The 11,822-nt window shown below is 37.4% G+C and overlaps 1 protein-coding gene across 4 annotated transcripts; it reads right to left on the bottom strand.

Annotated features, from left to right (window-relative positions):
- Positions 1-1,885: 1,885 nt before the first annotated feature.
- serhl (serine hydrolase like) lies at positions 1,886-11,563 on the bottom strand. 4 transcript variants are annotated; one of them, XM_017457952.1, is made up of 13 exons: positions 11,479-11,563; positions 11,056-11,114; positions 10,763-10,906; positions 8,657-8,770; positions 8,392-8,433; positions 6,957-6,976; positions 6,527-6,601; positions 5,862-5,971; positions 5,704-5,783; positions 5,224-5,258; positions 4,880-4,956; positions 2,896-2,977; positions 1,886-2,799 (listed from the first exon to the last, which is right to left on the bottom strand). In XM_017457952.1, exons 2-13 carry the CDS (start codon positions 11,111-11,113, stop codon positions 2,653-2,655), a joined length of 984 nt encoding a protein of 327 aa, XP_017313441.1. In that variant the 5' UTR covers position 11,114; positions 11,479-11,563; the 3' UTR covers positions 1,886-2,652. The 4 variants fall into 4 exon arrangements, with proteins under 4 accessions (XP_017313441.1, XP_017313442.1, XP_053532096.1 ...); XM_017457953.1 differs by having other exon boundaries at positions 11,446-11,526; XM_053676121.1 differs by having other exon boundaries at positions 11,317-11,496.
- Between the last annotated feature and the right edge of the window lie 259 nt (positions 11,564-11,822).

Raw genomic sequence — 11,822 nt, 5'->3', positions numbered from 1 at the left:
CAATCACTTTTTGAGTCCCTCCTCCACACATCTTATCATATGAGCGCACTGCTGTCGTCGTCTAGGTGGGTTTTCAGCGTGGGCACCAGAGGCTGGTGCTTGATGGACTTGTTACTCCATTTGTGAGCATCTTGAAGCCCGGGCTCCAGGAAGTAGAGGCAGGCTCCAAACCCAGCCAGGACCAGCACAGAAACAAGCAGATAGACCGGAACGAACCAGTCCACAAACATCCTGTGCTGAATACGATGGAGAGAAGTGGAATTTATTGTCTGAGTAGCATGCACTGAACCTGATTCAACAGTACATCTAATCTCATAAGCCACGGGTATATAAAGTACACTGCAGTTTTAACCATAAAATGTCCAAACAAAGTGAGCATATCATGACTAGGCTTATACCACACCTATGCACATGAACATCCAGCATGTATGACTTCATACATGGTATGCATGCTTGGAATCAGCACATACCTGGATTAATACGCTGCTGTATTGCTTCTGGCCGTGTGAATTCACACTGGTTGGACGGTGAGAACACCTGTGCTGCAGTATGACTAGTAAAATCCGTGGAAGGTTGTGAAGGTGAATGGAAAGATACAGCGATTTGATGTACTTAAGGGGCTGCTCACCATTCTCTCTCTCTTTCTCTCTCTCTCAGTCCAAATCAGGGCTGTGCCATCCTTGTTTCACATGGGGGGGGGGGGGGGGGGGGGGGGGGGTAGTAGGGAGCGCGTTACTATAGTAACAGCTGTGGCAATGACGAGGGAATGGTGGGTGAGTGATAGAGTCTTATATAAGAGATTTTTCGTCATTCTGACCTGCTTTCTCTCCCTCCTTCACCCTCTGCAGTAGCTGAAACAGAGTGATGCTATTATGGGATGTAGTTGTTAGGCATTCCCAGTCATTATTAGTGAGTTGCAAGGTGCATAATTGTGCATGGTGGGTTTTTCATTTGCAAACACACCCACTCTGCATCTAAACTGCCTCTCAAAATAGTCCCCTTTTCTTACACAAGCTGCCTTTCAAGACTCCAAATTAAACTACTACTCACACACAAACAACTAACATTATGATTACCAAGATTGTGTTGGAAAACCAAAAGAAGATTGTAGAGACAATCTGTGTAATGGCTATGACTTATATTGATGAAGTTATTTTAGCTAGAGAGTCTGGTGCATTTAGTTAAAAAAAAAAAACCATGGCAGAGAACCATCTACGTTAACAGAACAATGCAATTTGAACTTCTTGCAGTCTGTCATCAAACACACGATATTATCCTTTGCCACCTATTGATTTACTAAAAAAAACTCCTTAATATCTTTTAAAGTTGGGATTCGAAGAACTTTTTTCAGTCCAGTAACTGTATTGTGACTATATTTTGTCATGGGTTTCAAAATGTTTATTTTTCCCCTCTGAATTGCACCTTTTGGATCCTGAAGCTTGTGGCCAGAAAAGTGTACAAAAGAGATCAGATACTGATGTCACTGGTGTCTGAGTTGAGACTAAAATTGTTGATGTAAATGAATGTTAAATTTTCCAAACCATTTTCCCCAAAATGTTCCAGTTGGTTTGCAGTCGTGGATGCTTAATTTAATGCATTTTACTAGAGACACAGTCCCTGTGTCATGTGAATCATTCACATCTCAAATCCATGCTGTAGCTCTGACCTTAAATTACAGTTCTAGGCAGCAGCTCAACACCTTTTTTCAGGTGAGTGACATACAATATTTTAACACAGAAATGTTTAGCAGTCAGTTAGTTTACACTAGTGCTGTAGAAACTGCATGTTCATGTTCATAGATGGTTTGACATAAAAGGGCAGCTCAGACATGGTAAAACAGATACACTCGGATTATGGCGTGGTGAAACACACACAAAACCACACATAGCAGGGTTTCTTTTTTATTTAACACATCAAAAATATTTCATAGTCAGATTATAACAAAGACTATGAATAAAACAAGTTATAAATTAATAAAAATGACCATAAAGCTAGTTTTGTTCATGAAGAAAGACAATATATGATCAGCAATCTGATATGTAAATATAACCAATGACTCAGTGAGATATGTGATTCATTATTGTGCAAATGGTTTGATTTGTGATTTGTTTCTTTTCTATAAGTGTTAGCACCAAAGACACACTTTCGTTATTGGGACTAACACACAGAGAGAGGGGTTAGGGTTAGCTATGTGCTTTAGAGAAATGGCCATAAACCTAATCCTTTCAGTTTGTAATCAGATATCAAAATCAGCTGTCAAAGTGTCTGTGATGCTTCTGCACCACGTTCAAAGGAATCTTCAACAAAATCTTTCAATGCAGTTTTCTGTTTTTTCACTTTTGGAGGTAATCAGGTTTGCAAATGCTGGAACTTTACTTGTTGTTGATGTATGTACAGAAGGTAAGCATATTTCAGTTCAGTTTTCAGAACTATATAGCTTGACTTATAAGCTTGACTTTCAAAACCGTAGCTTCAGTAAAGACCAAAAATTACTGAATATACCCTTATACATTAGCTTATAACCACCTCCCTGTTCCACCTTGACTAACACTCTCATCTCTCAGTTACTTGTACTAAAACCCAGCTATGGGTAGTATGTGCAGCTCTGAAAATAAAAAAAGTCCATACAAGTACATGCATGGAAGGCGGGATTTATAATTTAGGAGCCTGATTAAAGTCAGATGCATTGGCATTGTGTTGAGACGTCTGGGACAGCAGGAAGTCAGTGATGATAGGTGCTACAAGCTCAGGGTTGTTCAAATGCACATGATGATCTCCTTCCACTGTCACAATGGTGCTCTGAAGAAGAAAGTGAGAGAAAGGGGGAAATGATGCTGAGGGAGTGTGTCTATATGTATGAGTGGAGTGCATGAGTGAAATGATGTAGGCACTCACTTGTCGTTCTGACCAGCCCTTTAGTAAGGGAACTGCTATCTCCTCAGGTTGGGGTAAGGTCTTCTGCAAACCCTCGCTCGCCCTGAATTCAACCCAGGAATTAAAAATATGCTGAACGCATCACAGTTTAATGATCAAGAACTAGGTGATAATGCTCATGTTAGTGCAGTCAACACAATGTTTTTCTGCTAGTGGTTTAGGGATTCAAGCTGGATATTAGGGGTTGTATGACCACAAATTTTACGAGTAATTGAAAAAAGAATATGACTAGCGAAATCGCTGATTAACTGAGAGTGCAGTGTGGTGCAGAAACTCCTTATGGCTTAATGATGATAAATTCTTTGCCTTAATGATGGTTGAAGTATGCAATATCTTGTAATCCCATGTTTAACTCCAGCCACAGTAACATCAAAAAATAAGTCTGGATGATCTGATTCTTACCTAGTTGAGTGGAATTTTGCACACACCTCTCCATTACATGAACAATTCTAATGTTTTCAGACTAACAATTAACAAATAACAAAGTATATTTATCTGCTTTCTTTATCACTGTCTGCTTCACTTTGTTTTTTTCTCCCTATAAATGTGGAGATGCACCAATGTATCGGACAATAAAGGCAATTTTCACAGTCTTGGCCAACGGCACATAGAGACACAGACACACATTCACTTCCAGGTTGATTAATAACATTTCCAATTGACTGGAACTAATTAATTATTGGCCTGATGGTGGAAATGTGCATTTTCAATGGTGGTGCTATTTTCTTATAGCCACTTCCCATTTTGTGAAGCTCAACAACCTTTTGCTGCACATCACAGCTATATTCTTTGGTCTTACCCATTGCTATAAATGACTAAGGGAATTTGGCCTGTGTGATACCTCATATTTATAACCCTGTGAAACAGGAAGTCATGGTTGAACAATTTCCGGTTCCCAGTCACCCAGGTGTACAAAAAAATTATAAACTATCAATGGAAATATGAGAAAAATATATTTGGAATATATGAATTCATAGGGGTGCCAATAATTGTTGGACACCTATATTTAACAAAGATTTTTTTTCTTTTGGATAAACTGGTTTTGTGGTTGCAATTGTTTGATGTCCATGAGAGCAGATTATTTTTGTGAATTTTTTCAACAAAAAGATCAAAAGGTTGAACAACAAAGACAATTTTTCACAGCCTTCTTTGCTCATATTTACCAAGGGTGCCAATATTAGTAGAGGGCACTGTGTGGAAAAAATATATATAAATATATATTATATTTATAACATATTACAAATAATATATATTTAATCATATTATATATTTAATGTATATTTAATACACACACACACACACACATATATATATATATATATATATATATATACACACACACACACACACACACACACACACACACACACACACACACACATACACACACATACACACACATACACACACATACACACACACACTGCCCACTGATGAAGGCAGAACCGCTGTTGTGCTGGCAAACATACTCCCCTATGTATGGAGACTCATGGGACACCCTAAGCTTTATATATATATATATATATATATATATATATATATATATATATATATATATATATATAAAAACCTATCTTTTTCCAAATAAATTGTATGAATTGTTTGTTTTGAATCATTGAAAGCCACATTTATCAAGTACCCCTCGCTGCAGAACCACAAGCCCAGGTGGTGGAGACGTGGTGTTGTTCTGTGTTGTACAGCATCTGATGGGTTAAGGGTTATAAGATACCATCCTCTGGAATTTTGGGTTTGCAGTGAGAATTCTCTCCCATTTATGCCACCACTAATGCCCGAGTTACTGCCACCCAAGCTGCTTAAAGGTATTTCTAAAAATACTTTAAATGACAACTATTTGAAGTTGTTGTTGTTATGCAAGCTGGAGTTAAAATACAGTGCAGTCAAGTAAAGTAGTGTTTTAGTGCAGTAATTAGGGGTTGCGACTCACCGCAGTATTAGCACTTTAGCGTTTATCTGTGACTGGAACTCTAGACACTGCTCCAACGAGTTCCGAAAAATGTTCGTCTGAAATAGACCAAATACTGAATACGAATGGTATTTTATTACAGTGCAAAATCTCAATTAGCAATATAGATGTGTTTATTATTTTGGCATTCTACATAGATTTTTTTATATATTTTGAATACATTTGCATCAAAATGACAAATCTGTGTGTCTTATCCCCGATTAATGTTACAACCCTTGCTTCATATTGCTACAGCGAGCCTGACGTTTTTAAACATCCAGGTCAGAAGAATGTTACTAAAAATAAAAATTAAAATAGTGACTCACCAGGTTGAGTCTGATGTCTCTGGTGAACACCACCCCTTCAAGAGAGAAAAACATGGAGATATGGAGTAGATGAAATGAAATACGTCACTATTTAGCTCCATCCATCCAAATATTGACAATATTGTCATGACTAATGATAGATTTTATTTCTGTGATTTAACACACCAAAGGGCACTATATAATGTGCATGATAAATGTATAGGAAGTAATGTCCCATGTTTGACTGTAACACAGAGAATATCCAGATGCAACAAAGTATTGGATATGAGAAGGAAGAATTTTAGCAATAATTTGTGACAGCATACATTAAAATTTGTCTTTCATTGTCTTCCATTTTTTCAATCACACCTCTGGATCTTCACACAAGGTTCCTGCAAGGCTCTGCAAACTATGCTTACCTACAAACCCTTTTTTTGCATCATCTTCCTACCAATTATTAATAGTTGTTCCCTGGGAGTCAAATCATCACCAAGATCTAACCTCCATCCGCCTTCTGGACTCCTCGCTCTAGAAGAATCTCTACTGACTCGTCTGAGAGAAACTCATTCGCTGTCTTCAGCCTAGAAAAAGAAGCAGAGCCATGAGATGAACATATTTTTTTTACCTAGAAGAAGAGATGCCTCTCTGGGATACTTTACCTCTCTTTGGCCTTCTCATAGGTGTAGATCCTTTCTTTTCTCTCAGGCAACTTTTTCTCATATTCTATCATTTCCTCAATCCCTCTTTTCGTGATCCTGCTCATTCTTTTCTGTGGGGAAAAATTGGGCAGAATAAATTACCAATAATTAATTAACCAACTAAATAAAACAAGATTCTGGCTTTCACTATTGAATTAAACCAAGCAGAGGACATGATATTTATACGTACTGCTTAATGTAATTAAAAAGCCTTTAATTGTTCAGTTCCTCCAAGATTTCGCAATTTTGCGATCGGAGAAAGTATTAATTGCAGCAAATGCCGCAATATTCAGAGGAGTTTGCAATTTTTCAAAATTACCGCAGATTTTCATCACAACGCACATTCAGTCAAAGCACTCTTCAATTCACGTGCGTTAAACATGAGTACAGCTAAAAAGATCTAATTTACCAACAAACATCACTGTCAAAGACTGTGCAAAACAATTTCATGCAACTACAAATTTCACCAATACAAGTATTTTTCCACACAAAAAACTGTTTTTTTTTGTTTTTTTTAAAAACACCACAAATTTCCTTGCACATCGGCCACAACAATCACAACAAAATAATAACTCTGCAAAATCCTGTACGAATTGATTGTTCCATTTGGTGTTTTGTGTTTGTACCACATCTACTGGAAGATATCCGTAGGAGTCCATGAGCACTAATGCATCCACCATGTCTGGATACAACGCACAGAACTGGAGGAAGAAAAAAAATCTGTTAATTAACCGTATACATGCCATACACAGTACATATCATCTGCACATCTTAAAACTTTTTTTTTTAAATTCTAGATAAGAATGTAATCATATTTATATTATTTTAAATAACTCTTCATTCGCTTTTGTTTTTAGTTGACCTTTCTCCTTCCTTTTATTAATTGTGTGTGTACTTTTTTTTTTTTTTGGGGGGGGGGGGGGGGGGTGTGGTGTGTTGTAGCTGCATTTTAAACGTATGAAAGGTTATTAAACAAATAAATAACTAAATAAATAAATAAAATGTTTATTATCATGATTATTATTATTAGTAGTAGTAGTAATATTAAAGCCTTACCATTCCACCTATATTTCCACCTGTAGATTGAACAAAGAAAGTTCTGTGAGATCAGTAGGCAGATCAAAAATATAGCGATTGAACTAGTGTAAAAGGTCACACAAAGCAAAACTCAGCCACACACAGAGATACATCTATTTCTCATTAAACTCACAGTAATAATGTGTGGGGTCATGATCATAATGACAACAACCTCTCACCTAAATACGCACTTCTCACAGAGAACAACGATCAGGCAGAATATTTCAGTGAGTCACTGCAGAGTGCAGGATAAATTGTGCAAAAGGGGAGCTTCACGTAATAAACTCTATTCAAACAAGTCTCTCGAACATCAGAATTTCACATCAGTGCCAGTTGTACCAGCAGAGCATTGTGACATCTAACTGAAACACTGAGAAACAGAGGTTTGCCTGTCCATCAAACAGGATAGTGAGTTAAAGATCATTTATAAACTGATGACAGCATGTTTAAACTCTACCTTGAAGAAGAAAATGTAGTGGCTCTCTGCAACGGGTAGGCGGATATTCACCTCAGACATTCACCTTCCTGACCCTTTCTAACCATTACCTAAATTTAATGTAATACAACTGTGCAAAAAATATTTGCACTGCAGAAATCTATAAAGGACTCGATCTGCTCTGAAGACTAAAGACACAACAAATCTTTTAAATGAGCAATTTGTGACTAAACATAAAAAGCTGGACTTTATATAGGAGGGTAATATAGCGTATGTTAATGTTACGATATACTGATAATGTAACACTGATAATTTTATCGCAATATGTCACTAGATATGAAAGCTGATTTAATGTTGCAATTTGTATGATTAAGTATACCCTGCAAAAAATGACATCTTACCAAGTTATAATATCTTGAATAGAGTCAGACTGATCTAATATTTCCTATTATAAGATTACAAGAAACCAAATATAAGATTATTAAACCAATTTCTTGACATTCTTTTACTACATTCAGTCTTGTTCTATTGGGAGATAATTTTATACAGTTTTAAGCATTTATTTCTAGAAAGAATTAAGAAAATATAAAGCTTGAAATTACTAAAAAAAAAAAGAGTAATAGTATTAATAATGTGATACTAAATTTCATTTATAACGTATAATACGTATAAACTAACTCAGTGTTTCACTTTTTTTTTTATATGCAAGACTACTGTTTTGTTGGCAGTTTGTTAGCAAATCTATTTATCATGATAAATATTGTGCATCCTAAAAGTATTATATATGATGAGATATTTTTGTCAAACTGGCCCTAATGGAGGAATCTACAAAATAGTGGTCAATCATTTGATCGAACTATATTCCTAGTGACATCTATGCAGAAAATAGCAGCAAATAGAAATGAGGGTAATATATTACAGTAATAGTGCATTACGAGTGAGAGAGTGATGTAAGAAGGAGCATAAACTCCAGCTCACCCATACTGTGGCCAATGATGGAGAAGCGTTTCCACTGTAGAGCTGCACACAGAAACACAACATACACAAACCATCAGTTCAGACAAGCAGACAACTATAAATGCTTTTAATCTAAACAATAAAACTCCTATATCTTCAGTAGTATGTACAGCCCATGTCGTATCCTGAACTAACAATAGGAGAAAAACAAAACAAAAGTCTGCATACACGTTATGGAAAAATCTCAGATCTATTCATTAATGAAGCAAACAGAATAAACTCAAACCTTCAATGACGCGCCGTATGTCTGCGATATATGCAGGAAATGTGTAGAAAACTCCTGCAGGTCTGTGAGAGGAGAAACCATGGCCAGGCAAATCTACAGCCACACACCTCCAATCTAGAGAGGGAGAGAGAGAGAGAGAGAGAGAGAGAGAGAGAGAGAGAGAGAGAGAGAGAGACAGAGAAATTTAGACAGCCAGACAGGCACAGACACTAGAATGATAGGCCAACAGATAGATAGACAGACAGAAACTGACCAACAGAGAAGTAGACAGACAGACAGACAGACAGGTAAAGACAGATAAAGAGAACACAACAAGCTACACAGATAGAGACAGACAGAACAACAGACAGGCCAACAGATGGACAGAAACAGGAAAAAAAGACAAACGTATAGACAGACAGACAGAAACATATATACATACAGGCAGATAGACAGGTTGATAGATTGAAAATGACAGACACACCGACAGACAGAAAGAGACAAAGCCAGACAGATAAATAGAGAAGGAACTACATATATACAGTCCCCTCTGAAACTATTGGAACAGCAAGGCCAATTCGCTTGTTTTTGCTGTAGACTGAACACATTTGGGTTTGATTTCAAAGATGAATATGAATAAAGATGAGTTTAGCATGTCAGCTTTTATTTCCTGGTAGTAGATGTGTTCAGTGACATACAACATGGCACATTTTGTATCGCACCACCCAATTTATAGGTGAGCAAACACGTGACTGACAGGTGTTTCTTGTTATTCAGGTGTGACCGGTTAGATTGATCATTTAAATAATAAATAGCGCTGCACGTCAGTTTCACCTGTGAAGACTGCATTTATTGTTAAAAAGGATAGGCCAACATGAAGATCAGAGAGCTGTCTATGGGAGAAACGCAAGCCATTTTGAAGCTGAGAAAAGAGGGAAAAATCAATCAGAGGCACTGCACAAACATTGGGCATAACCAATACAACATTTTGGAATTTCAGGAATTGATCCTGTAAAAGAAAGAAACCACCGGTGTACTGAGCAACAGACACCGAATGGGTCGGCCAAGGAAAACAACTGATGACATAAGCTTTGTGAGAGCTGTGAAGAAAAAGCCAAAAACTAGAGTCATTGACATCACCAACAACCTCCACAGGGCAGGGGTGAAGGTATGACAATCCATTTCTGAAAAAGACTTTGAGAGCAGAAATATAGAGGCCATACCACAAGATGCAAACCACTCACCAGCATTAAGAATCGGGAAAGCCAGATTGAAATTTTCAAAGAAATACAGAGATGAACACAAAAGTTCTGGAACCAAGATCAAACTCTACCAAAGTGTGGAGAAAGTAAGGATCTGCTCATCTGTGAAACATGGTGGAGGTCGTGTTATGGCTTGGGCTTGCATGGCTGCTTCTGGAGCAGGCTCACTAATCTGTATAGATGAGGTAACTCGTGACGGCACCAGCAGAATGAATTCAGAAGTTTACATGAACATTTTGTCTGCCAATTTACGGAGAAATGCATCCAAATTAACCAGGAGGAACTTCATCATACAGCAAGACAACGATCCAAAACACACTGCCAACTCAACAAAGGACTTCGTCAGGGGGCGAAAAGTGGAAGGTTTTAGACTGACCAAGTCAATCACCAGACTTAACTGAGCAGCATTTCACCCCCCACCAAATTAAATAAACATGAATAATAAACTGAAACCAACATTTTGGTGACATCAGTGAGTCGCAGGGTTGATGCAGTTATTGCAAGCAATTGATATGCAACCAAATATTAAGTGTTGTTTACTTTAATTTTCTTCAAGCCTGATCTATTCTTATACTTTTGCTCACCTAAAATTTTGGTGGTCTGATATAAAAAGTTTAGGATTGTTGTTCTATGTTGTTTAGGAAATAAAAACTGAAATCCCAAACTCTCATCTCATATCCATCTTTTGGGCACAAACCCAAATGTCTTCGATGTGTAGCAAAAACAAAAGAACTGGCCTTGCCGTTCCAATAGTTTCAGAGGGGAATGTATGCATCATGCAGTTATCTGATGAATGGCCTATTCTGTGTCATAACCATTAAATGGAAATGTGATTATTTGATGGTAACGTATGAAGTCACTGTACCAGCAGGTAGCAACGGGATGAGAGTCTTAAAGGAGCCGCTGTTGTCGGACCAGCCGTGCAGGCAGAGCACAGGACGCCCGTGATTAGGACCCCAGGCTTGGCCTCTCATCTCCCCCCAGGGCACTGACATCCTGAACTCAGTCACTGTCAATGCAAAACACTGCAGTTACACTTCATACTGCAACACATATTCAATCTGGGTGCTTATTTCCTGGAGTGTATTTCATGTAAGGTCAACCTTAAAGAAAGAGGAAGAATGTATAGTTTTTATGATTTGACATGATTTCTCTCACCTCTTTGTTTCATCGTTGCCATGGCCAAATGTCTGACACTTTTCAGGGTCTGAATCATCCTTTAAACACACATACACACAATACCACAGTTACACACCTGCAACGTGCAATTAAACTTGTATTGGAGCTTAGTCCTGACTCAGACAGGGACATTCAGCGACAGACAGACAGACAGACAGACAGACACACACACACACACACACACACACACACACACACACACACACACACACACACACACAACCAACCACAGTTACACACCTGCAACATGCAATTAAACTTGAGGTACTGGAGGTTAGTCCTGACTCAGACAGGGACATTCAGCAACACACACACACACAGAGAGAGATCCGTGCAGAAATACACATAAATGAGTAAAAGCTAACGAACCAGGTGAAAAATAGGGAAATGAGGAGATCAAACCTGGAAAGTCACGCCACTATCAAGCGTGACGTCACGTCCTGAGTGAAGTCAGAAATAATAATACCAGGACAATGTAACGCAAAAGTCACCCGGTTTATTTTAATGCTGAGTAATAGTTAAAACGCTGAACTAAACTGTATTGTATAGTATATAAAATGAACTAAATACCCTACTAGATATATATATATATATATATATATATATATATATATATATATATATATATATATATATATATAAATACTGCAGTAAACTGTATTGTAAAGTATTTAAAAAACAAACTAAAGCGTACTAAATATCATATTAAACTATACTAAATATTTAAATACCATACTGTACAGTAC

Source organism: Ictalurus punctatus, chromosome 26 (assembly GCF_001660625.3).
Source record: "Ictalurus punctatus breed USDA103 chromosome 26, Coco_2.0, whole genome shotgun sequence".
In the NCBI taxonomy this organism is placed as follows: domain Eukaryota; kingdom Metazoa; phylum Chordata; class Actinopteri; order Siluriformes; family Ictaluridae; genus Ictalurus; species Ictalurus punctatus.
This window is presented reverse-complemented; position numbering and strand designations above follow the sequence as displayed.